Source organism: Balaenoptera borealis, assembly GCF_965194805.1.
Source record: "Balaenoptera borealis genome assembly, chromosome: X".
Classification (NCBI taxonomy): domain Eukaryota; kingdom Metazoa; phylum Chordata; class Mammalia; order Artiodactyla; family Balaenopteridae; genus Balaenoptera; species Balaenoptera borealis.
Genome location: NC_138881.1, coordinates 71,363,046 through 71,389,997, shown reverse-complemented (window position 1 = coordinate 71,389,997; position 26,952 = coordinate 71,363,046). Strand labels below are relative to the sequence as shown.

Here is a 26,952-nt window from a genome sequence, read left to right as displayed (position 1 = left end):
GGACATGAACCAACCAAGTACAAGCCAACCTGACACTAACCAACTGGGTCAACCAGGCACGAGGCAACTAGGCCTGTGCCAAATAAGCATGAGGCAACCTGGCACATGCATGCAGGCCTGAGTCAACTAGGCATGAGGCAAACAGTCGTGAGCCAATCAAGCACGACCCAATCAAGCACAAGTCAGCCAGGCCTGAGTCAATCAGGCATGAGTCAACTGCAACCAGGCCTGAGCCAATCCAGCATGAGTGAACCAGGTATGAGGCAACCATGCCCAAGCCAATCCAGCACGAATCAACAAGGCATGAGGCAACCAGGCCCAAGCCAATCCAGCACAAGTCAACCAGGCCCAAGCCAGTCAGGCACAAGCCAAACAGGCAGGAGACAATCAAGCATGAGGCAACCAAGTGTGAATTCTTTCCGAGTAAGACCTGCGGAGGCTCGAAACTGCCTATGTTTTCCTCAAAGAGTTTTATAGTGTCTGGCCTTTAATCCATTTTGAGTTTATTTTTGTATATGGTGTTAGGGAGTGTTCTAATTTCATTCTTTTACATGTACCTGTCCAGTTTTCTCAGCACCACTTATTGAAGAGGCTGTCTTTTCTCCATTGTATATTTTTGCCTTCTTTGTCATAGATTAGGTGACCATAGGTATGTGGGTTTACCTCTGGGCTTTCTGTCCTGTTCCATTGAGCTATATTTCTGTTTTTGTGCCAGTACCATAGTGTCTTGATTCCTGTAGCTTTGTAGTATAGTCTGAAGTCAGGGAGCCTGATTCCTCCAGCTCCATTTTTCTTTCTCAAGATTGCTTTGGCTATTCGGGGTCTTTTGTGTTTCCATACAAATTGTAAAATTTTTTGTTCTAGTTCTGTGAAAAATGCCATTGGTAATTTGATAGGGATTGCATTGACTCTGTAGATTGCTTTGGGTAGTATAATCATTTTCACAAAATTGATTCTTCCAATCCAAGAACATGGTATATCTCTCCATCTGTTTGTGTCATCTTTGATTTCTTTCATCAGTATCATAATTTTCTGAGTACAGGTCTTTTGCCTCCTTTGGTAGCCCTAGGTATTTTATTCTTTTTGTTGCAATGGTAAATGGGAATGTTTCCTTAATTTCTCTTTCCAATCTTTCATTGTTAGTGTATAGGAATGCAAGAGTTTTCTGTATATTAATTTTGCATCCTGTGACTTTACTGCATTCATTGATTAGCTCTAGTAGTTTTCTGGTAGCATCTTTAGAATTTTCTATGTATAGTATCATGTCATCTGCAAACAGTGACAGTTTTAGTTCTTCTTTTCCAATTTGGATTCATTTTATTTCTTTTTCTTCTCTGATTGCTGTGGCTAGGGCTTCCTAAACTGTGTTGAATAACAGTGGTGAGAGTGGATATCCTTGTCTTGTTCCTGATCTTAGAGGAAATGCTTTCAGTTTTTCACCATTGAGAATGATGTTTGCTGTGGGTTTGCCATATATGGGCTTTATTATGTTGAGGTAGGTTCCACCTATGCCCACTTTCTGGAGAGTTTTTTTTTTTTTTTATCATAAATGGGTGTTGAATTTTGTCAAGAGCTTTTTCTGCATCTAATGAGATGATCATATGGTTTTTATTCTTCAATTTTTTAATATGGTATATCACATTGATCGATTTGCATATATTGAAGAATCCTTGCATCCCTGGGATAAACCCCACTTGTTCAAGGTGTACGATCCCATTAATGTGTTATTGGATTCTGTTTGCTAGTATTTTGTCGAGGATTTTTGTGTCTATGTTCATCAGTGATATTGGCCTCTAATTTTTTTTTGTGACATCTTTGTCTGGTTTTGGTATCAGGGTGATGGTGGCCTCGTAGAATGAGTTTGGGAGTGTTCCTCCTTCTGTTAAATTTTGGAAGAGTTTGAGAAGGATAAGTGTTAGCTCTTCTCTCAGTGTTTGATAGAATTTGCCTGTGAAGCCATCTGGTCCTGGACTTTTGTTTGCTGGAAGATATTTAATCACAATTTCAATTTCAGTACTTGTGTATAGTCTGTTCTTCATATTTTCTGTTCCTTCCTGGTTCAGTCTTGGAAGGTTGTACTTTTCTAAGAATTTGTCCATTTCTTCCAGGTTGTCCATTTTATTGGCATATAGTTTCTTGTAGTAGTCTCTTATGATCCTTTGTATTTCTGTGGTGTCCGTTGTAAATTCTTCTTTTTCATCTCTAATTTTATTGATTTGAGTCCTCTCCCTTTTTTTCTTGATGAGTCTGGCTAAAGGATTATCAATTTTGTTTATCTTCTCAAAGAATCAGCTTTTAGCTTTATTGATCTTTGCTATTGGTGTCTTCATTTCTATTTCATTTATTTCTACTGTGATCTTTATGATTTCTTTCCTTCTACTAACTTCCGGGTTTTTCTTTTGTTCTCCTTTCTCTAGTTGTTTTAGGTGTAATATTCAGTTGTTTATTTAAGGTTTTTCTTGTTTCTTGAGGTAGGATTGTATTGCAATAAACTTCCTGCTTAGAACTGCTTTTGTTGCATCCCATAGGTTTTGGGTCATCGTGTGTTTTTGTCATTTTTTTTTCTGGGTATGTTTTGATTTCCTCTTTGATTTCTTCAGTGATCTCTTGGTTATTTAGTAGCGTATTGTTTAGCCTCCATGTATTTGCATTTTTTACAGTTTTTGTTTTTCCTGTAATTGACTTCTAATCTCATAACATTGTGGTCAGAAAAGATGCTTGAAACGATTTCAATTTTCTTAAATTTACAGAGGTTTGATTGCTGACCCAAGATGCGATCTATCCTGGAGAATGTTCCATGAGCACTTGAGAAGAAAGTGTATTCTGCCACTTTTGGGTGGAATGTCTTATAAATATCAATTAAATCTATTTGGTTTATTGTGTCATTTAAAGCTTGTGTTTCCTTTTTTATTTTCTGTCCGGGTGATCTGTTAATTGGTGTAAGTGGGGTGTTAATGTCTCCCACTATTATTGTGTTACTGTCGGTTTCCCGTTTTATGGCTACTAGCATTTGCTTTATGTATTGAAGTGCTCCTATGTTGGTTGCATAAATATTTACAATTATCTTCCTCTTGGGTTGATCCCTTGATCATTATGTAGTGTCCTTCCTTGTCTCTTGTAATAGTCTTTATTTTAAAGTCTATTTTGTCTGATATGAGTATTGCTACTCCAGCTTTCTTTTGATTCCCATTTGCTTGGAATATCTTTTTCCATCCCCTCACTTTCAGTCTGTGTGTGTCCCTAGGTCTGAAGTGGGTCTCTTGGAGACAGCATATATATGAGTATTGTTTTTGGATCCATTCAGCTAGTCTGTGTCTTTTGGTTGGAGCCTTTAATCCATTTACATTTAAGGTAATTATCGATATGTATGTTCCTATTACCATTTTCTTAATTGTCATGGGTTTTTTCTTGTAGGTCTTTTCCTTCTCTTGTGTTTCCTGCCTAGAGAAGTTCCTTTAGCATTTGTTGTAAAGCTGGATTGGTGGTGCTCAATTGTCTTAGCTTTTGCTTGTCTGTAAAGCTTTTGATTTCTCCTTCAAATCTGAATGAGAACGTTGCTGGGTAGAGTATTCTTGGTTTTAGGTTTTTCCCTTTTGTCAATTTGAATATATCATGTCACTCCCTTCTGGCCTGCAGAGTTTCTGCTGAGAAATCACCTGATGACCCTATCAGAGTTCTTTTGTACATTATTTGTTGCTATTCCCTTGTTGCTTTCAATATTTTTTCTTTATCTTTAATTTTTGTCAATTTGATTACTATGTGTCTCGGTGTGTTCCTCCTTAGGTTTATCCTGCCTGGGACTCTCTGCCCTTACTGGATTTGGGTGACTGTTTCCTTTCCCATGTTAGGGAAGTTTTCAGCTATTATCTCTTCAAGTACTTTCTCAGGTTCTTTCTCTTCTCCCTCTGGTACCCCTATAATGCGAATGTTGGTTGTTTAATGTTGTCCCAGAGGTCTCTTAGACTGTCTTCATTACCTTTCATTCTTTTTTCTTTATTCTGCTCCTCAGCAGTTATTTCCACCATTCTATCTTCCAGCTTACTTATTGGTTCTTCTGCCTCAGTTATTCTGCCGTTGATTCCTTCTAGTGTATCTTTCATTTCAGTTATTGTGTTGTTCATCACTCATATTTTGTTCTTTAGTTCTTCTAGGTGCTTGTTAAACATTTCTTGTGTCTTCTCGATCCATGCCTCCATTCTCTTTCTGAGATCTTGGAACATCTTTACTGTCATTATTCTGAATTCTTTTTCAGGTAGATTGCCCATTTCCTCTTTGTTTATTTGGCCTTGTGGGATTTACCTTGCTCCTTTGTCTGCAACATATTTCTCTGTTGTTTCATTTTGTCTAACCTATTGTGTTTATGGTCTCCTTCTGCAGGCTGTAGGGTCATAGTTCCTCTTGCTTCTGTTGTCTGCCCCCTGGTGAGTGAGGTTGCTCCAGGGGCTTGTGTAGGCTTCCTGGTGTGAGGGACTGGTACCTGCACTCTGGTGGGTGGAGCTGAGTCTTTTCCCTCTGAAGGGCAGGGCCGTGTCAGGTGGTGTGTTTTGGAGTGTCTGTGAGCTTAGTAAGACTTTAGGCAGCCTGTCTGCTGATGGCTGGGGCTGTGTTCCTGTCTTGCTGGTTGTTTGGTATGAGGTGTCTTGTGCTGGAGCCTGCAGGCAGTTGTGTGGGGTTGGGTCTTGATGTTGATATGGACTCCTCCAGGAGCGTGCATGCTGATAATATTCCCTGGGGCCAGAAATTCTCTGGCAGTCCAGTGTCCTGGACTTGGCGCTCCACTCTGGAGGCTCGGACCCAGCCACTGGCCAAGGAACCAAGAGCCTGCAAGCTGCACAGTGTGGCCAGAGAAAAAGGAAAGAAAAGAAAAGAAAACCAACAGACAAACAAAACCCAAGACAAATAGCAAAAACAACAGCAAACAAACAGCAGCAATAACAACACTACACACACACAGAAAAATTAAAAGAAAATTAAAAAAAAACAAGAGAACAAACATACAAAAGAATTAAAAAATGAGAATAGTCAATAAGGACTAAATGAACAAGAACAAAAAATGAAGAAGAAAACAAAAACAGAAAGCAAACTAAAAAAAAAAGCAAACACAAAACAAATACATTAAAATGATCAAAAAAATATAAAAAACAAAGAACAAAACCAAAAATAAACACAAAACCACAAAAAAGTAAAGTAAAAATAGAAAAATCAAAAAATATATTAAAATTTTTTATAGAATAAATAAATAATAAAAACAACCACAACTGAACAAAATGAAATAGTAAAAATAATATTTTCCTAGGCTCTCTGCTGTCAGTGTTCTTACTCCCACAGTGAGCCAGAGCCAACCCCTGCCTCCCCAGGAGGCCCTCCAATACCTCTATTTAGGTCTCTGGACCTGCTGTGGGCACTGTGGGGGCAGCTCAGACTCTGGGCTGGCCCAACTCCTGTGTGTACTTTCCCCCAAAGTCCACTGCTGCTAAAGCTAGAACAGACTCAGTTGTGAGAGCACTTTTTGTCCATCCACATACTCCACAGATTCAGGGTTTACCAAGCTGATCTTGGGGATTTAATCCTCAGCTTGTGCAGCTGCATGGAGAGATTTCCATTCCTCTTCCTTAGTCACACCACCCCTGGTGCTCAGCTTTGGTTTTAGCCCCACTTCTGCGTGTGCACCACCCTCAGGTGCCTGTTTCTTTCCCTGGTGAGAGGGAGTGAAAGCAGCGGCTGATTGGGGCACACTTACTCACTTAGGCCGGGGAGGGGCACGGCGGCCACAACTGGGGTGTGCGTGAATTGCCTGCGGCTGCATAGACTGTTGCAACAGACTGGGGTGTGCTCGCTCTTGTGGGAATCCCTCCCAGTGCCTGCTGAGGCAGGGGCTGGCATGTGGAGGCAGTGGTGGCCCTGACCCCTTGCATGCCACTCAACAATGGAGCCTTGTTTCCTAGGTAGACCATGCTTCCTCTAGGGGCATTCAACCTGTGGAGCCCCTCACTCCCATCCCCTTTGTTATATATGCACAGCCAACATTGGTCCTGTCCCTGGATCTGCTTGCTTAACCCCATGCTTTAGCACTCAGCCCCCATCAGCTTTGGTGGACTCCCATTTCAGGCAGGGGTGCCCAGGGCTGATTCCCAAGGAGGCTTTGGGATGGGCAGTGCTCAGGTCCCCAGAGCCTACACGGGTGGAGGAGGCCTTGGCTTGAGGGGCGGGCAAGGTTGCTCAGATGGGTGACTCTCCCAGTGGCTGTGGAGGCTGAAGAAGCCAGCAGGTGGGAAAAGGGTTGTAATTGTGGCTCCGCCCCTTGCACGCCACTCAGCAATGATGCCTTGCTTCTATGGTGTCTCGGGCTTTTTCTGCAGACTTTCCTGGCTGTGGAGCTCCTTACTCTGTCCCTTCAGGCTGTCTTTTCACAGCCAACAGCTGTCCCCTCCCTGGGTCCACGCTCCAAACCTCACTTTCCAACACACAGCCCCCCTTCGCAACAGGTGACTTACGACTCAGGCTGGAATGTGCAGAGCTGCTGTGTAGGCCATGCGTGCAGTTCTTACTTTGTCCTGCCTTCCACAGACCATCTACTGCATTCTCCTTTGATCCCCTGAATGTCCTTTTCTGTCCCAGCTGCTTTCCCCACCATGAGGGAGTTTATCTGAGCGTGGGGACCTCCCCTCACTTTCAGCTTCCCACCAGGGTTGCCGGTCCCTGTTTTGATTCCTTTTTCCTTTTTTTCTTCTTCCTTTCATCCTACTCAGCTGTGAGGGGATTTTCTTGTCTTTTAGGTGTCCAAAGTCTTCTGCTAATGTTCAGCAGGTGGTCTATGAGAACTGTTCCATTTGTAGATGTATTCTTGATGTACTTGTGAGGAGCAATGAATTTCATGTCCTCCTATTCTGCCATCTTTATTTCTCCTCAATTTTAACTTTAAAAGAGGATCTTTGATAAAAGGAATGCTTAACTCAAATGAATGACCTGTCAGTGATAGAATTTCAGGTATTAATGGCTAAGATTTTAGGGTAGGGCCTCTTGCTTTGAAGACCACACCTACATGTAGAAGCTAATGATTGACTGCCCAGGAAACAATATTTGTCCACAACAAATTTTCCATATAATTTCAGACTGTTCTTTGACTCCTGAAGCCCATCCACAGATAGCCTCCCAGAAGTCCAAGGAGCAGGGTTAAACATTTCTGATTTAAAATTCATTTAAATGATTTTCCTGGAAATCATCCCAGTGCAGTAAAGGTGATAAACTATTAGCCATACTTCAGCTACTGTGCTGAAGTTCTGTGGCACTCAAGGCAATCATGTATGTAATGCACAACCTAAACAATTCCATATAAAAGTCCATATAAAAGCAGTAGCCTAGATTTTTTAAAGGAGTAAATATGTGGCTGGAACAAGGCACAGGTTATAGGTAAGGAAAACTTGGAAAAGAGTTTTGTAATGGAACTGTTTCCACATATATATGTATATAATTTAAATTAGGCCAAGTTTCTGTTCCCTTTGATCAGAGCATGTATTTTAATGGACAAAATAAAATACCAGAAGTTTTCTACTGAAATCTATCTGTTGAAATGATGCTAGGCCTGGTTACAGATCTGTAAGAACTGGGTTATCTCTCTTCCCATGCCTTCCATTCTATTCTATCCCCAAAAGCTCCCACATCATTTCTCTAACTAACTGGCATTAATCTGCATGACTAGGTCATCAATCAAAATACTATGCCCAACATGTTAGTTATTCTAGAAGCACATTTTTCCAGGTAGAAAATAATTTTAAAGGTTTTTTTTTCTTAGCTTAGTATCTGACACCCAGTTGGCAATTAATAAATTTATTATTGAACAACAGTGAATCTTTCTATCCAGAAAACTTACCTTCCTTATCTTTCCAAACAGTGCCCATTGTTATCACCAAGGGAAAAATATATCACTAGATTCTCCGAGTTCAGTGAACCTGTATCTGTGAAGTTCCTAGCCACATTTACTTTTGAATTTGCCTCATGTACCTGAATATACACTAGATGTTTCTTGGAAATAATTCTAATGAATGTTCACTGTAGAAAAATAATAGAAAAGCTAAATTACTCTGTATCACAGACATGAATATAATGATTAATTAGCTTTGGGATGTTATTCTCTGATACATACATGTCCATTCACCCTAACTCCTGTTCATTGATAAGTTTTCAAAGCATTCTCTCTTTGCTTTGCAAGGGATTTACGAGAGTTTGCCATCTACAAACTGTTTCCATCTACATATATATGTGTAATATATATATATATATATATATATATACATATATATATTACACACATATATATAAAACTCATATATATAAATACTCATTCCTTAACTGAGTATTTTGCAGGTTTTACTTACTGTCCCGCCACTAAAATTCTTCCAACCATCCTTTGTATGAATCTGTTTTATCCTATTCTTAATCACCACACCACAGCATTATTTGGGGATCTAGTCACTTTATGGCTAGGCAGCTATAACTTCTTGCTTACCAGACTTTCCATTTAAAGCCTTTTATTATGGTGGTTCTCAAACTGTGGTTTTTGGACCATTGGTGATCCATAAGAAGGACTGTGTACTATTAATATCTGATTTTTGTTCTTTATGCAAACATTGAGTGCATACTAGGGGAAGGCCATGTGCTAAGTACTATAAGGGATATCAGATTATTAAATTATAGCCCCTGCCCTCAAAGAGCATACAGTGTCTTAGGGAAGGTGCTCAAAACAGCAGCCAAGATGCTCAAATTCCATTGGGCTCTGGTTGTACTGAGAATAAAATCCAAATTTCTTAGCAATGCTGTACATAATCTGGCCCTTGCTGTCTTCCTTATATATTTTATACATTTTTTCCATTATAAATTTAATGCAATTCCAGTCAAAATCCCCAAATTTTCACATGGAAGATTAAACATGTGACTGTTTCTAGAAAAATTCCAAAAAGAAGAGCGATGAGGGGAGATGATCCCTATCAGATATTATAAAGCTGTAAGTAATTAAAATACTATGGTAATCTATTACCATAGATGCAGAGATAGATCATTGGAACAGAATGGAGAGTCCAGAAATTCTGTTCAGTATATATGAGAATGTAGTACATGATAAAATGGACACTTCAAGTCAGTTAATAAAAGATGGGTTATTAAATAAACAGTGTTGGGATAACTGGGAGAAAAAGATAAAGGTGAAATTCCACCTTACTTCTTACATACACACACACAAACAAAACTAAATTAATAAAATTAATATAAGGAATTTAAAACAGATTGGTGGTTGCTAGAGGGGGGAGGTAGGGGTGGGGGAAATGGGTGAAGGTAGTTAAAAGGTAAAGGTTTCCAGGTATAAGATAAATAAGCTCTGGGGATGTCATGTACAGTATGGTGACTATAGTTAAAAAAACCATAGTGTATATTTGGAAGTTATTAAGAGAGTAGATCTTAAAAGTTCTCATCACAAGAAATAAATTGTAACTATGTGAGATCATTGATGTTAACTAACCTTATCGTGGTAATCATTTCACAATATATACATACATCAAATCATTACGTTGCCCACCTTGGACTAATACAATGTTACATGTCAGTTATATCTTAATAAAACTGGAAAAAATAAAAAAAATTAAGAAGGGAACAAAAGTGACTATTTTTATAATCCCAAAGTGGGGATTGCCCTTCCAAACTTGAGATCCAAACTATGAAGAATTGATTTGAATGTGTAGAATTATTTTAAAAAGCCAAATAAACAGAGTCTAAAGTTAAATTGGGAAGAACACCTCACAAGCAAACACAACAGACTTCTCCGTAAAATCTATGAGCTTTATAATACATAGACTTTGTGATATCTACCTTGAATGCTCAGAAAAACTTTTGGCTTTACTTCCTGATTTCTGGTTGTATTCAAGCTAGTTACCTAGACAGTTGACCTTCACAGGAATGATGTATTGACATAGTTAATCTTCTCTATATATATTCTCTTGTTGCATATGCTGTTTTGGATTTTAAGTTTCTAGATGACTGGAGTTAAGTCTGACTCACTTTTAATACTACCCAGGACATCATATGTTAATAAATGCTCAATAAATCTTCATGCTTATCATCTTTAGAATTTGTTACTAGGAATTCTCTGGTGGTCTACTGGTTAGGACTTGGCACTTTCACTGCCGTGGCCCAGGTTCAATCCCTGGTCAGGGAACTAAGATCCCACAAGGCGCTCAGTACAGCCAAAAAATTAAAAAAAAAAAAATTTTAATAATTAAAAAAAATTTGTTACTAAACCATAAACTGAAAGTTTTCTCTACTTTGACAGGAATTGGCTGCCTGTGAAAACATGCTAGATGCAATGAAGTTAACAGCAAAGGGTAAGATGTTTTATGGTATTTTCAGAGCTAGAAAAAGAAGAATGGCATAATGTATGCACAAAGCACTACTTGTACCTAGATATGTGGACACTGCTGTCCTTGGTACACAAAGAAGTTGTCATTAATAGTATTTAGATATACAGGGCAAAAGTTTGTATAAAAAGCTATTGTTTAATAGCTTTGTCAGTGCACCACTATTTTATATTTTCCTCATTTTTAAAGTATGAAATTGATAGTTAAGAACTTTTACATCTTTACAGTGGCAATAAATTTCAACTAATTTTGGAAATGTAAAATGAGAAGTGTAGTTGGTCAAATACAATATAATTCAATGCCCAATGTTAGTAGTAGCTTGATAGGATGAAATGGATAAAAGCAAAATGACTTAAAACTATTTTCAAGATATTTACTACATTTTGAGAGCCAGCAATATTAATACCCAATGCTAGTGTTTTATGATGAATTGCAACATTTTAGGCAGGAAATGTGAACACTGAGAGAAGAGATGATTAAAGTGTACAGACAGTCCCTGACTTACTTATGTACGACTTTGAACAATTTTTCGACTTTATAAAGCAATACACATTCAGTAGAAACTGTACCTCAAATTTTGAATTTTGTCTTTTTCCTGGGCTAGCTATATGCAATAGGATACTCTCTTATGATGCTGGGTAGCAGCAGTGAGCCACAGCTCCTAGTCAGCCATGTGATCATGAGGGTAAATAACTGATACACTTACAACCATTCTGTACCCATACAACCATTCTGTTTTCACTTAGTATTCAATAAATTACATGAGATATTTGACACTTTATTATAAAATAGGCTTTGTGTTAGATGATTTTGCCCAACTCTAGGCTAATGCAAGTGCTCTGAGCAGGTTTAAGGTAGGTTAGGCTAAGCTATGATGTTTGATAGGTTAGGTGTACTAAATGCATTTTTGACTTTTATGACATTTTCACCTTATGATGGGTTTATCAGGATGTAACCCTATTGTAGGTCAAGGAAAGTCTGTATAAAATTATACACTTGGAATTCTAAATGAATTTGAGGATCAGCTTTACCACTCTTGTAAAAAAGGATGTTAGAATTTTGATAGGGACGACATTGAATCTTTAGATCACTTTGGGTACTATTGACATCTTAACAATGTTAAGTCTTATCTATGAACACGGGCTATCTTTTAATTTATTTAGGTCTTTAACTTCTTTCAGCAATGTTTTATAGTTTTTAGTATGCAAGTGTTTCACCTCCTTGTGTAGATTCTTTCCTAGGTATTTAATTATTTTAGAGGCGATTGTAAATGGAATTGCTTTTTAAATGTACTTTTTGGTTTGTTCTTTGCTGGTGTATAGAAATAAAACTGATTTTTGTTTGTTGATCTTGTAGCCTGCAACTTTAATGAATTAATTTATTAGTGTTAATAGCTTTCTTTTGGATTCTTTGGGATTGTCAATCAGTAGGATCATGTCATCTGCAAATAGAGAGAATTTTACCTCTTCCTTTCTAATTTGGATGGCTTTTATTTCTTTTTCTTGTCTAACAGCTCTAGCTATAACTTCCAGTACAATGTTGAATAGCAGTGGTGAGAGTGGGCATCCTTGTCTTGTTCCTAATCTTAGGGGGAATGCTTTCAGTCACTCACCATTAAAGTAAACTCTTTTTAAAAATAGGTACCCATTATCATGTTGAGGAATTTCCCTCTATTCCTAGTTTTCTAAGGGCTTTCATCATAAAAGGGTGTTGGATTTTGTCAATTGCCTTTTCTGCACCAATTGAGATGGTCATGTGTTTTTTCTCCCCTTTGATTGATTTCCTTATGTTGAACCATCCTTTCGTTCCTAGGATGAATCACACGGTCATAGTGAATGATCCTTTTAATATGCTGTTGAGTTCAATTTGCTATTTTGTTGAGTATTTTTGTATCTGTATTAATAAGAGATATTTATTTGCCTTTTTTTCTGCTAGCTTTGAGCTTAGCTTACTCCTTTTTCTAGTTTTTAATGTGTAAGGTTAGGTCATGGCTTGATCTTTCTTCCTCCTTCCTTCCCTTCCTTCCCTTTCTTCCCTTCTTTCTTTCCTTCCTTCCTTCCTTTCTTTTTCTTTCTTTCTTTCCTTTATTTCTTCCTTTCCTTTCCTTTCTTTCCCTCCCTCCCTCCCTTCCTTTTTTAATGTTGCAATTTACAACTATAAGTTCCCTTCTGAGCACTTCTTTCACTGCATCCCATAAGTTTTATATATTGCTTTCATTCTCATTTATCTCTGTTTTATAATTTCTCTTGTTATTTCTACTTTGAGCCAAAGTTGTTTGAGTGCATTGTTTAATTTCCACATATTTGTGAATTTCCTAGTTTCCTTCTATCAGTTTCTAGTTTCAATCCATTGTGATTGGAAAAGGTACTTTGTATGGTTTCAATCTTTCAAAATGTATTAAGACTTGCTTTTTGGCCTAACATATGGTCTATCCTAGAGAAAGTTCAAGAAAAAAATGTATATTATGTTGTTGGGTGGGATGCACTGTATATTTCTGTTAGGTCCAATTGATCTATAGTTTTGTTCAAATAATCTATTAACATATTTATCATTGGTCTGTTTGTTCAGTACATTATTGAAATTGATGTAATGAAGTTTCCTAGTATTATTTTAGAGCTGTCTCTTTCTATCTTCAATTCTGTCAATATTTGCTTCATATATTTTGGAGCTCTGATGTTTGGTGCATAAATGTTTATAAATGTTATATCTTCTTGGAAAATTGAACCTTCTATCACTATATAATATCCTTCTCTGCAGTAAGAGTTTTTTACTTAAAGTCTATTTTGTCTTATATTAGTACAGCCATCCCAGCTTTCTTTTGATTACTATTTTCATGAAATGTCTTTTTCCATCATTTCACTATCAACCTTCTTGTGCGTTTTTTTTTCTTAATCTAAAGTAAGTCTCTTACAGACAGCATATAGTTGGATCATTTTTAAAAAAAAAATTTTTTAACATCTTTATTGAAGTATAATTGCTTTACAATGGTGTGTTAGTTTCTGCTTTAAAACAAAGTGAATCAGTTATACATATACATATGTTCCCATATCTCTTCCCTCTTGCGTCTGCCTCCCTCCCACCCTCCCTATCCCACGCTTCTAGGTGGTCACAAAGCACCGAGCTGAGCTCCCTGTGCTATGCGGCTGCTTCCCACTAGCTATCTATTTTACATTTGGTAGTGTATATATGTCCATGACACTCTCTCACCCTGTCATATCTCACCCCTCCCCCACCCCATATCCTCAAGTCCATTCTTTAGTAGGTCTGTGTCTTTATTCCCATCTTGCCACTAGGTTCTTCATGTCCTTTTTTTTCCCCTTAGATTCCATATATATGTGTTAGCATACTGTATTTGTTTTTCTCTTTCTGACTTACTTCACTCTGTATGACAGACTCTAACTCCATCCACCTCATTACAAATACCTCCATTTCATTTCTTTTTATGGCTGAGTAATATTCCATTGTATATATGTGCCACACCTTCTTTATCCATTCATCCGATGATGGACACTTTGGTTGCTTCCATGTCCTGGCTATTGTAAATAGAGCTGCAATGAACATTTTGGTACATGACTCTTTGAATTATGGTTTCCTCAGGGTATATGCCCAGTAGTGGGATTGCTGGGTCGTATGGTACTTCTATTTTTAGTTTTTTAAGGAACCTCCATACTGTTCTCCATAGTGGCTGTATCAATTTACATTCCCACGAACAGTGCAAGAGTGTTCCCTTTTCTCCACACCCTCTCCAGCATTTATTGTTTCTAGATTTTTTGATGATGGCCATTCTGACTGGTGTGAGATGATACCTCATTGTAGTTTTGATTTGCATTTCTCTAATGATTAAGGATGTTGAGCATTGTTTCATGTGTCTGTTGGCCATCTGTATATCTTCTTTGGAGAAATGTCTGTTTAGGTCTTCTGCCCATTTTTGGATTGGGTTGTTTGTTTTTTTGTTATTGAGCTGCATGAGCTGCTTGTAAATATTGGACATTAATCCTTTGTCAGTTGCTTCATTTGCAAATATTTTCTCCCATTCTGAGGGTTGTCTTTTGGTCTTGTTTATGGTTTCCTTTGCTGTGCAAAAGCTTTTAAGTTTAATTAGGTCCCATTTGTTTATTTGTGTTTTTATATCCATTTCTCTAGGAGCTGGGTCAAAAAGGGTCTTGCTGCGATTTATGTCATAGAGTGTTCTGCCTAAGTTTTCCTCTAAGAGTTTGATAGTGTCTGGCTTAACATTTAGGTCTTTAATCCATTTTGAGTTTATTTTTGTGTATGGTGTCAGGGAGTGTTCTAATTTCATACTTTTACATGTACCTGTCCAATTTTCCCAGCACCACTTATTGAAGAGACTGTCTTTTCTCCACTGTATATGCTTGTCTCCTTTATCAAAGATAAGGTGACCATATGTGCGTGGGTTTATCTCTGGGCTTTCTATCCTGTTCCATTGATCTATATTTCTGTTTTTGTGCCAGTACCATACTGTCTTGATGACTGTAGCTTTGTAGTATAGTCTGAAGTCAGGGAGCCTGATTCCTCCAGCTCCATTTTTTGTTCTCAAGATTGCTTTGGCTATTCGGGGTCTTTTGTGTCTCCATACAAATTGTGAAATTTTTTGTTCTAGTTCTGTGAAAAATGTCTGTGGTAGTTTGATAGGGATTACATTGAATCTGTAGATTGCTTTGGGTAGTAGAATCATTTTCACAATGTTGATTCTTCCAATCCAAGAACATGGTATATCTCTCCATCTATTTGTATCATCTTTAATTTGTTTCATCAGTGTCCTATAATTTTCTGCATACAGGTCTTTTGTCTCCTTAGGTAGGTTTATTCCTTGATATTTTATTCTTTTTGTTGCAATGGTAAACGGGAGTGTTTTCTTAATTTCACTTTCAGATTTTTCATCATTAGTATATAGGAATGCAAGAGATTTCTGTGCATTAATTTTGTATCCTGCTACTTTACCAAATTCATTGATTAGCTCTAGTAGTTTTCTGGTGGCAGTTTTAGGATTCTCTATGTATAGTATCATGTCATCTGCAAACAGTGACAGCTTTACTTCTTCTTTTCCGATTTGGATTGCTTTTATTTCTTTTTCTTCTCTGATTGCTGTGGCTAACACTTCCAAAACTATGTTGAATAATAGTGGTGAGAGTGGGCAACCTTGTCTGTTCCTGATCATAGTGGAAATGGTTTCAGTTTTTCACCATTGAGGACAATGTTGGCTGTGGGTTTGTCATATATGGCCTTTATTATGTTGAGGAAAGTTCCCTCTATGCCTACTTTCTGCAGGGCTTTTATCATAAATGGGTGTTGAATTTTGTCGAAAGCTTTCTCTGCATCTATTGAGATGATCATATGGTTTTTCTCCTTCAGTTTGTTAATATGATGTATCACGTTGATTGATTTGCGTATATTGAAGAATCCTTGCATTCCTGGAATAAACCCCACTTGATCATGGTGTATAATCCTTTTAATATGCTGTTGGATTCTGTTTGCTAGTATTTTGTTGAGGATTTTTGCCTCTATGTTCATCAGGGATGTTGGCCTGTAGTTTTCTTTCTTTGTGACATCTTTGTCTGGTTTTGGTATCAGGGTGATGGTGGCCTCGTAGAATGAGTTGGGAAGTATTCCTCCCTCTGCAATATTTTGGAAGAGTTTGAGAACGATAGGTGTTAGCTCTTCTCTAAATGTTTGATAGAATTCGCCAATGAAGCCATCTGGTCCTGGGCTTCTGTTTGTTTGGAAGATTTTTAATCACAGTTTCAATTTCAGTGCTTGTGATTGGTCTGTTCATATTTTCTATTTCTTCCTGGTTCAGTCTCGGTAGGTTGTGCATTTCTAAGAATTTGTCCATTTCTTCCAAGTTGTCCATTTTATTGGCATAGAGTTGCTTGTAGTAATCTCTCATGATCGTTTGTATTTCTGCAGTGTCAGTGGTTACTTCTCCTTTTTCATTTCTAATTCTATTGATTTCAGTCTTCTCCCTTTTTCTCTTGATGAGTCTGGCTAATGGTTTGTCAATTTTGTTCATCTTTTCGAAGAACCAGATTTTAGTTTCATTGATTTTTGCTATTGTTTCCTTCATTTCTTTTTCATTTATTTCTGATCTGATCTTTAAGATTTCTTTCCTTCTGCTAGCTTTGGGGTTTTTTTGCTCTTCTTTCTCTGATTGCTTTAGGTGCAAGTTTAGGTTGTTTATTCGAGATGTTTCCTGTTTCTTGATGTAGGCTTGTATTGCTATAAACTTCCCTCTTAGAACTGCTTTTGCTGTATCCCATAGGTTTTGGGTCGTCGTGTCTCCATTGTCATTTGTTTCTAGGTATTTTTTGATTTCCCCTTTGATTTCTTCAATGATCACTTCGTTATTAAGTAGTGTATTGTGTAGCCTCCATGTGTTTGTATTTTTTACAGATCTTTTCCTGTAATTGATATCTAGTCCATAGCATTGTGGTGGGAAAAGATACTTGATACGATTTCAATTTTCTTAAATTTACCAAGGCTTAATTTGTGACCCAGTATATGATCTATCCTGGAGAATGTTCCATGAGCACTTGAGAAAAATGTGTATTCTGTTGTTTTTGGGTGGAATGTCCTAGAAATATCAATTAAGTCCATCTTGTTTAATGTATCATTTAAAGCTTGTGTTTCCTTATTTATTTTCATTTTGGGTGATCTGTCCATTGGTGAAAGTGGGGTGTTAAAGTCCCCTACTATGATTGTGTTACTGTTAATTGCCCTTTTTATGGCTGTTAGTATTTGCCTTATGTATTGAGGTGCTCCTATGTTGGGTGCATAAATATTTACAATTTTTATACCTTCCTCTTGGATCGATCCCTTGATCATTATATAGTGTCCTTCTTTGTCTCTTGTAATAGTCTTTATTTTAAAGTCTATTTTGTCCGATATGAGAATTGCTTCTCCAGCTTTCTTTTGATTTCCATTTGCATGGAATATCTTTTTCCATCCCCTCACTTTCAGTCTGTATGTGTCTCTAGGTCTGAAGTGGGTCTCTTGTAGACTGCATATATATGGGTCTTATTTTTGTATCCATCCAGCCAGTCTGTGTCTTTTGGTGGGGGCATTTAATCCACTTACATTTAAGGTAATTATTGATATGTATGTTCCTATTCCCATTTTCTTAAATGTTTTGGGTTTGTTGTTGTAGGTGTTTTCCTTCTCTTGTGTTTCTTGCCTAGAGAAGTTCCTTTAGCATTTGTTGTAAAGCTGGTTTGGTGGTGTTGAACTCTCTCAGCTTTTGCTTGTCTGTAAAGGTTTTAATTTCTCCATCACATCTGAATGAGATCCTTGCTGTGTAGAGTAACCTTGGTTGTAGGTTTTTCTCCTTCATCACTTTAAGTATATCCTGCCACTCCCTTCTGGCTTGCAGAGTTTCTGCTGAAAGGTCAGCTGTTAACCTTATGGGGATTCCCTTGTGTGTTATTTGTTGTTTTTCCCTTGCTGCTTTTAATATGTTTTCTTTATATTTAATTTTTGAGAGTTTGATTAATATGTGTTTTGGCGTGTTTCTCCTTGGATTTATCCTGTATGGGACTCTCTGTGCTTCCAGGACTTGATTAACTATTTCCTTTCCCATATTAGGGAAGTTTTCAACTATAATCTCTTCAAATATTTTCTCAGTCCCTTTCTTTTTCTCTTCTTCTTCTGGGACCCCTATAATTCGAATGTTGTTGCATTTAATGGTGTCCCAGAGGTCTCTTAGGCTGTCCTCAGTTCTTTTCATTCTTTTTTCTTTATTCTGCTCTGCAGTAGTTATTTCCACTATTTTATCTTCCAGGTCACTTATCCGTTCTTCTGCCTCAGTTATTCTGCTATTGATCCCGTCTAGAGTATTTTTAAGTTCATTTATTGTGTTTTTCATCATTGCTTGGTTCCTCTTTAGTTCTTCTACATCCTTGTTAAATGTTTCTTGCATTTTGTCTATTCTATTTCCAAGATTTTGGATCATCTTTATTATCATTATTCTGAATTCTTTTACAGGTAGATTGCCTGTTTCCTCTTCATTTGTTAGGTCTGGTGTGTTTTGACCCTGCTCCTTCACCTGCTGTGTGTTTTTTTGTCTTCTCATTTTGCTTATCTTACTGTGTTTGGGGTCTCCTTTTCACAGGCTGCAGGTTCGTAGTTCCCATTGTTTTTGGTATCTGTCCCCAGTGGCTAAGGTTGGTTCAGTGGGTTGTGTAGGCTTCCTGGTGGAGGGGACTAGTGCCTGTGTTCTGGTGGATGAGGTTGGATCTTGTCTTTCTGGTGGGCACGTCCACGTCTGGTGGTGTGTTTTGGGGTGTCTGTGGCCTTATTATGATTTTAGGCAACCTCTCTGCTAATGGATGCGGCTATGTTCCTGTCTTGCTAGTTGTTTGGCATAGGGTGTTCAGCACTGTAGCTTGCTGGTCGCTGAGTGAAGCTGGGTCTTGATGTTGAGATGGAGATCTCTGAGAGATTTTCACCATTTGGTATTACGTGGAGCTGGGAGGTCTCTTGTGGACCAGTGTCCTGAAGTTGGCTCTCCCACCTCAGAGGCACAGGCCTGATGCATGGGTGGAGCACCAAGAGCCTTTCATCCACACAGCTCAGAGTATAAGGGAGAAAAAAATAGAAAGAAAGAGGATAAAATAAAATAAAATAAAGCTATTATAATAAAAAATAAGAAAAAAAATTAGTAAGAGTAAATGTATTCAGAAATTTTTTTTTAATTTTTAAAGATAGATTTATTAATTTTTTATAATAAAAAATAAGAAAAAAATTATTAAGAAAAAGAATTTATTAAGAAAAAAAATTTTAAGTTTTTAAAATAAAAAATATGAAAAAACTTATTAAATTTTTTTTAATTTCTAAAAATAGAAAATAAGGAAAAAATTATTAAGAAAATATTTATTAGGAAAAAAAAATTTTAAGTAAAAAAAAAACCCAAAAAACAAAAAAATGGACGGACCTAACCCTAGGACTAATGGTGAAAGCAAAGCTATACAGACAAAATATCACTGAGAAGCATACACATATCCACTCACAAAAAAAGGAAAAGGTGAAAAATTAATATAGTCTGCTCCCAAAGTCCACCTCTTGAATTTGGGATGATTCGTTGTCTATTCAGTTATTCAACAGATGCAGGCACATCAAGTTGTTTGTGGAGCTTTAATCTGCTGTTTCTGAGGCTGCTGGGAGAGATTTCCCTTTCTCTGTTCGTACAGCTCCCGGGGTTCAGCTTTGGATTTGGACCCGCCGTTGCATGTAGGTCGCCTGAGGACGTCCATTCCCCACCTAGACAGAACGGGGTTAAAGGAGCAGCTTCTTCGTGGGCTCTGGCTCACTCAGGCCGGGGGGAGGGAGGGGTACGGATGTGGGCCGAGCCTGCGGCGGTAGAGTCCGGCGTGACATTGCAGCAGCCTGAGGCGCACCGTGCGTTCCCCCAGGGAAGTTTTCCCCGGACCACGGGAGCCCGGCAGCGGCGAGCTGCACCGGCTTCCGGGAGGGGCGGTGTGTAGAGTGACCTGCGCTCGCACACAGGCTTCTTGGTGGCAGCAGCAGCAGCCCTAGCGTCTCCTGCACGTCTCTGGGGTCCGCGCTGATTACCGCGGCTCGCTCTTGTCTCTGGGTTCCGCGCTGTTAGCCACGGCTCGCGCCCGCCTCTGGGGTCCGCGCTGATAGCCACGGCTCGTGCCCGCCTCTGGGGTCCACGCTGATAGCCACGGCTCGCGCCCGTCTCTGGAGTTTGTTTAGGTGGCGCTCTGAATCCCCTCTCCTTGCGCGCCACGAAACAAAGAGGCAAGAAAAAGTCTCTTGCCTCTTCGGCGGCTGCAGACTTTTTCTCGGGCTCCCTCCCGGCTAGCTGTGGCGCACTAGCCCCCCTCAAGCTGTGTCACGCCACCAGCCCCAGTCCTCTCCCTGCGATCCGACCGAAATCCGAGCCTCGGCTCCCAGCCCCTGCCCGCCCCGGCAGGTGAGCAGACAAGCCTCTCGGGCTGGTGAGTGCTGCTCGGCGCCGAGCCTCTGTGCGGGAATCTCTCCGTTTTTCCCTCTGCGCCCCTGTTGCTGTGGGATCTGCGCTGATAGCCACGGCTCGCGCCCGTCTCTGGAGTTCGTTAAGGTGGCGCTCTGAATCCCCTCTCCTTGCGCACCGCAAAACAAAGAGGCAAGAAAAAGTCTCTTGCCTCTTCGGCAGCTGCAGACTTTTTCCCGGACTCCCTCCCGGCTAGCACCGAAGCCCGAGCCTCAGCTTCCAGCCCCGCCCGCCCCGGCGGCTGAGCAGACAAGCCTCTTGGGCTGGTGAGTGCTACTCAGCACCGATCCTCCGTGCAGGAATCTCTCCGCTTTGCCCTCCACACCCCTGTGGCTGTGCTCTTCTCCGTGGCTCCGAAGCTTCCCCCCTCTGCCACCCGCAGTCTCTGCCCACGAAGGGGCTTCCTAGTGTGTGGAAACCTTTCCTCCTTCACGGCTCCCTCTCACTGGCGCAGGTCCCGTCCCAATTCTTTTGTCTCTGTTATTTCTTTTTTCTTTTGCCCTACCCAAGTAAGTGGGGATTTTCTTGCCTTTTGGGAGGTCTGATGTGTTCTGCCAGCATTCAGTAGATGTTCTGTAGGAGCAGTTCCACGTGTAGATGTGTTTCTACTGTATCTGTGGGAAAGAAGGTGATCTCCGCATCTTACTCTTCCGCCATCTTGCTCCTCTCCCTTGGATCATTTTTAAAAGTTCATTCTGCTAATCTCTCTTTTGATTAGAGCATTTAATCCATTACATTTAAAGTAATTACTGATAAGGAGGGACTTCTGACATTTTCCTATTTGTTTTCTATATAGTTTTTTGTCCTTCATTTCCAACATTGCTACCTTCTTTTGTATTTAGTTGATTTTTGTAGTAAAATGTTCTCATTTCCTTATGTGTATATTCTATAGACATTTTCTTTTTTGTTATTGTGGGGATTACATTTAACATCTTAAAGTTATAACAATAAAATTTGAATTTATACTAGCTTGATTTCAATAGCATACAAAAACTCTTCTCCTGTACACGTCAATTCCCCTTTTATGTTACTGATGTCACAGATTACATCTTTATACATTGTGTGCCCAAGAACACACATTAATGACTAATTTTATGCACTTGCCTTTTAAATCATGTAGAAAATAAAAAGAACTACAAACAAATTTAAAATAACACTAGTTCTTTATAATTGCCCATGTATTTACCTTTAACTAGGCACCATAACCTTTATCTTTATTTCTTCATATGGCTTTGAGTTACTACCTATTTTCCTTCCATTTCAACCTGAAGGACTCCTTTTAGCATTTTATGCAGGGCAGGTCTGGAGATAATAAACTTCCTCAGGTTCTTTGTTTGGGGGGTGGTGAGTCTGGGGATATCTTAATTTCTCCTTCATTTTTGAAGGACAGTTTTGGTGGATATAGAATTCTTGGTTGAAAAGTTTCTGCACTTCTCCCCTCCTTCCCTGTCCCCAGTACTTTGAGTATATCAATCCACTGCCTTCTGGCTTCCAAGGTTTCTGATGAGAAATCAGATGATAATCCTACTGAAGATCCATTGTATGTGACAAGTTACTTCTGCCTTGCTGCTTTCAAGATTTTCTCTTTGTCTTTCAACAGTTTGATTACGTGTCTTGGTGTTGACTTTTTGGGGTTTATACCACTTGGAGTTTGTTGAACTTGGATTTGTAGATTGATGTCTTGCATCAAATCTGGGAAGTTTTCAGTTGTTATTCAAATATTCTTTTTTCCTTTCTCTCTCTTCTTCTGAGAGTCCCATAATTTGTATCTTGGTCCATTTGATGGTGTTCCACAGATAACTTAGGCTCTTTGCTTTTCTTCATCTTTTTTTCCCTCAGACTTGATAATTTCAATTGTCCTATCTTCAGGTTAACTCATTCTTTCTTCTGCTTGCTTAGAAATTCTGATTTTGAACCCCTAGAGTGCACTTCTCATTTATTATACTTTTCAACTTCAGAGTTTTTTAATGGGCATTCTTTTTTTATAATTTCTATTTATTGATATTCCTATTTTGTTTATACAAAATATATTTTCTTGTCTTTGTGCATGTCACACTTTAGCTCTTTTAGCACCTTTAAGACAGTTGTTTTAAAGTCATTGTTTAGTAAGTCTGACATCTGGGGTTCCTCAGGTATGTTTTCTGTTAATTTACTTGGTTCCTTTGAATGAGCTATACTTTCCAGTTTCTTTGTATGCACTGTGATTTTTTGTTGTTGAAAACTGGACATTTTAATCTTATAATGTGTTAACTCTTGAAATCAAATTCTCTTGCTTCTCCAGGATTGGCTGTTTTTTTATTGTTATAGGGTGCCTGTGTCAGAGATCAATCTGAGTTAAATGTTTAAAGGTACTTTCAAGTCTTTTCTAAGTCTGTGTCTTTCCCTGATCATGCATGGTGGCTTTCTAGATTCTCCTGTATACATGGTTGTTTTTGAATGTCTAACAAAACTGGTGTGGCTCCTTTAAATCTCCTGGAAGCTGCTTTAGTTGATGGATGTTAGAAAAATGGCGGCCAGGCTCCAAGTCCTCACCTCAGCATTGAGAGTAGCAATCCACTCCAGCAATTCAGGAGTCTCAGCAGTCCCTACAGTTGTCTGCCATGAGATGAGGTAGGACATGATGGAGTAGGGGGTGTGTGCTTGGAAGCCACCACTGGGCTGATGGCTGAATTTTGCCAAAATTAACTGCAGTTTACCAGCCAAGCTGTCCTCTGGAAATTGTAAGTATTCAAATAAACTATAGTGTTACAAAATATTCACTTCAGGCAGTTTATGCCAGTACAGTTGTTGTATAGGTGAAGAAAGGAATTCTGGTGCTGCCAACTCCACCATCTTCCTTTTCTCTACTGTAAATTTTCTAACATATTTTATGTGAATTGATATTTCAGATGTACTCAGGGGTGGCTTTGGGGACAATCCCCTTTTCTACTGCTTGATTGCAGAAGTACACAATCATCAAAAACCATCAGGTAAAATAAACCTTCCTTTTTCAATTTAATCTAGAGTATATTTTCTCTATCCTGAAAACAAAGTACAGTTTGATAGCTTATAACTACTATTAAGCAGAGGAGAAGAGCGTAAGTACATACATTGAGTCTTGTTTTTTAGAGAAAATGTATGGTATGTACTTATGTTTGTAAATGCATAGAAAAAAAATTTAGGAAGAATATACTCCACACTGTTAAAAGATGGGTTATCTCTTAAAGTTTGTATTATAAAGGACTTAAACCTTCTACATTATACATTTCTGTATTGCTTGAAATTTTGTCCAGCAAGCTTTTATTACTTTAATAGTTATTTTGGAGGAAAGAACATTACAAGATTCAAAGCATTAACCTCTTTATACCCTCTCTTTCCTCTTCCTAGGCAAAGTGACTGTTGGATTTGCCATGTACTACTTTACATACGACCCCTGGATTGGCAAGTTACTTTACCTAGAGGACCTCTATGTCATACAAGCTTACCGAGGTCAAGTAACACTTATAGTATTACTTATACTTTAAAAATTAAAATGGTATATTTTAATTTAAGGAGAGTTAGTATAAATGTGTTTAAGCTAGTTTATGTAACTCATTTCTATTTCATGAGCCTGATCACTATCCTAGTTATCCTTGCATATGGTGAAGACTCAATCACAGATTAGAAAAAGATTTATTAGTTCCCATCAAGGCTTGAATAAGCCAAGTTATCAAAGCTATATTTTCATGTTTAAAAACGTGCTTTTACATTTTGTGTTGGTTTGTCTAAAATGAACAAGAAATATATTCTGTGATAAGATGATAGTGATAGGGACACATTTCCTCTTCACTGATCTTTAAAGTAAATCCAAAATCTTTTCCATTACCTTTGGAACCACATGCCAATTAGGAAAAAGAGATATGAAAAACATTCATGAGTTGAATTTTGACACAAGCTACTACGAATATATAACAACCAGATACAGGGTTTAAAGTAAAGCAAATAACTTGTTAAATGGAGTTTTTCAACTTATGTTTTTTTCATTTTGCATTATCTATTTAAAAGGTCTAGGTATTGGAGCTGAAATGCTGAAGAGGCTAAGTCAGGTATATATTACAGTTAGTATTATTATTCTATATGCTATCCTTTTGTTCATCAAATGTTATTATTTAACATGGCATAACTTAGATAATTTACCTTAACATCTGAACATAATCTCAAAATATACTTAATTTTTTATTTTAATTACACTGGATCTTCAAAATAGATATTCATACAGGTCATAATTGAGTTATGTTTAATTAAGAGTTGTGTTCTATATAACCCACAACCACATTATATACCTTTTTGCTACAAAGCAGAAGTAAGCAAAAGGGAGCTTAGAAGGCAATTTTACCCATAAAATAGGTCTACCGTATGAATATGAGAACAGTATAAAAAGATTCTTTTATATTTTGGAAATACACATGAGAATTTTAGGTAAACTTTTTCTATAGAATAAAGAATAAAAATAGTGAAGTAGATTTATAGAAAACCAATGAGTAGACTTTGCAAATGTGTTTTGGACTTTTAAAGAAAGTATTTTATAACTTGACAGGACTTTTTTTCTTTTTACAGATTTAGAGAAGTCCAAGAGATAACTATTGTATTATTTTTTGGGAGTATTTTACACACACACAGTGCCTTGCATACAGTAGACCTTTAATAAAATAAATGTGCTAATGAAGATTATACTTTCAAGTAACAGTAATCTCCATTTGTTTTTAAACAGATAGCCATCAGAAGCCAGTGAAACTGCATGCACTTTCTGGTCGTCATTTGGAACCAGGCTTCTACTGACTACTACACTCGTCGAGGGGCTTTAGAGCTTTCCTCCGAGGAGGGCAGGCATCTGTTCAGGTTTAACAGAGAAGAACTCATGGACATGGCAGGGGAAGAGTGAAAGATGACTCATCACAAATTGCCCCAATACAGGCTCCAACATTTAAATGTCACCTGAGTCCAACAGCAGTTTGATTTTGAGTGTTGTACAATACAACAAGTGAACAAACTCTCGTTTCAGCAGATCTTTTACTCTGAAACAGATTTTACAGATATAGTCAACTTTCCATTATCCAAACTAATATACTAATGGCTAGTAGCAGAGCTGACGATCCAAAATAGCAGATAATTCAAAAATAACTTACACTTGGCTTTAGGGTATTTATTTTTTTATCCACCATATCTTATTATATTTCAAATGCTTATATTTTTACACTGTAACGCACCTGAAATCGGGATAAGTATTATCATCAACTGGCAGCACTTTTTTATTTTTTTAACATCTTTATTGGAGTATAATTGCTTTACAATGGTGTGTTAGTTTCTGCTTTATAACAAAGTGAATCAGTTATACATATACATATGTTCTCATATCTCTTCCCTCTTGCATCTCCCTCCCTCCCTCCCACCCCCCCATCCCACCCCTTTAGGTGGTCACAAAGCACTGAGCTGATCTCCCTGTGCTATGCGGCTGCTTCCCACTAGCTATCTATTTTACGTTTGGTAGTGTATGTATGTCCATGCCACTCTCTCACTTTGTCACAGCTTACCCTTCCCCCTCCCCATATCCTCAAGTCCATTCTCTAATAGGTCTGTGTCTTTATTCCCATCTTGCCCCTAGGTTCTTCATGAACTTTTTTTTTCTTAGATTCCATATATATGTGTTAGCATACTGTATTTGTTTTTCTCTTTCTGACTTACTTCACTCTCTATGACAGACTCTAGGTCCATCCACCTCACTACAAATAACTCAATTTCGTTTCTTTTTATGGCTAATATTCTATTGTATATACGTGCCACATCTTCTTTATCCACTCATCCGATGATGGACACTTAGGTTGCTTCCATGTCCTGGCTATTGTAAATAGAGCTGCAATGAACATTTTGGTACATGACTCTTTTTGAATTATGGTTTTCTCAGGGTATATGCCCAGTAGTGGGATTGCTGGGTCGTATGGTAGTTCTGTCGTATTTGTAGTTTTTTAAGGAACCTCCATACTGTTCTCCATAGTGGCTGTATCAATTTACATTCCCACCAACAGTGCAAGAGTGTTCCCTTTTCTCCACACCCTCTCCAGCATTTATTGTTTCTAGATTTTTTGATGATGGTCATTCTGACTGGTGTGAGATGATATCTCATTGCAGTTTTGATTTGCATTTCTCTAATGATTAATGATGTTGAGCATTCTTTCATGTGTTTGTTGGCAATCTGTATGGGTTGGGTTGTTTGTTTTTTTGATATTGAGCTGCATGAGCTGCTTGTATGTTTTGGAGATTAATCCTTTGTCAGTTGCTTCATTTGCAAATATTTTCTCCCATTCTGAGGGTTGTCTTTTGGTCTTGTTTATGGTTTCCTTTGTTGTGCAAAAGCTTTTACGTTTCATTAGGTCCCATTTGTTTATTTTTGTTTTTACTTCCATTTCTCTAGGAGGTGGGTCAAAAGGGATCTTGCTGTGATTTATGTCATAGAGTGTCCTGCCTATGTTTTCCTCTAAGAGTTTGATAGTGTCTGGCCTTAAGATCTATATTAAGATTTAG

At 38.1% G+C, this 26,952-nt stretch overlaps 1 protein-coding gene across 1 annotated transcript; it reads left to right on the top strand.

Moving 5' to 3' along the window:
• Positions 1-132: 132 nt before the first annotated feature.
• On the top strand, positions 133-26,952 carry SATL1 (spermidine/spermine N1-acetyl transferase like 1; the record flags this gene model as incomplete). The annotated part of the gene is given in 7 exon segments (XM_082376217.1): positions 133-423; positions 10,319-10,370; positions 23,304-23,384; positions 23,782-23,883; positions 24,439-24,479; positions 25,145-25,162; positions 25,166-26,952. Coding segments are annotated over 7 exon segments (735 nt in total). The 3' UTR covers positions 25,316-26,952.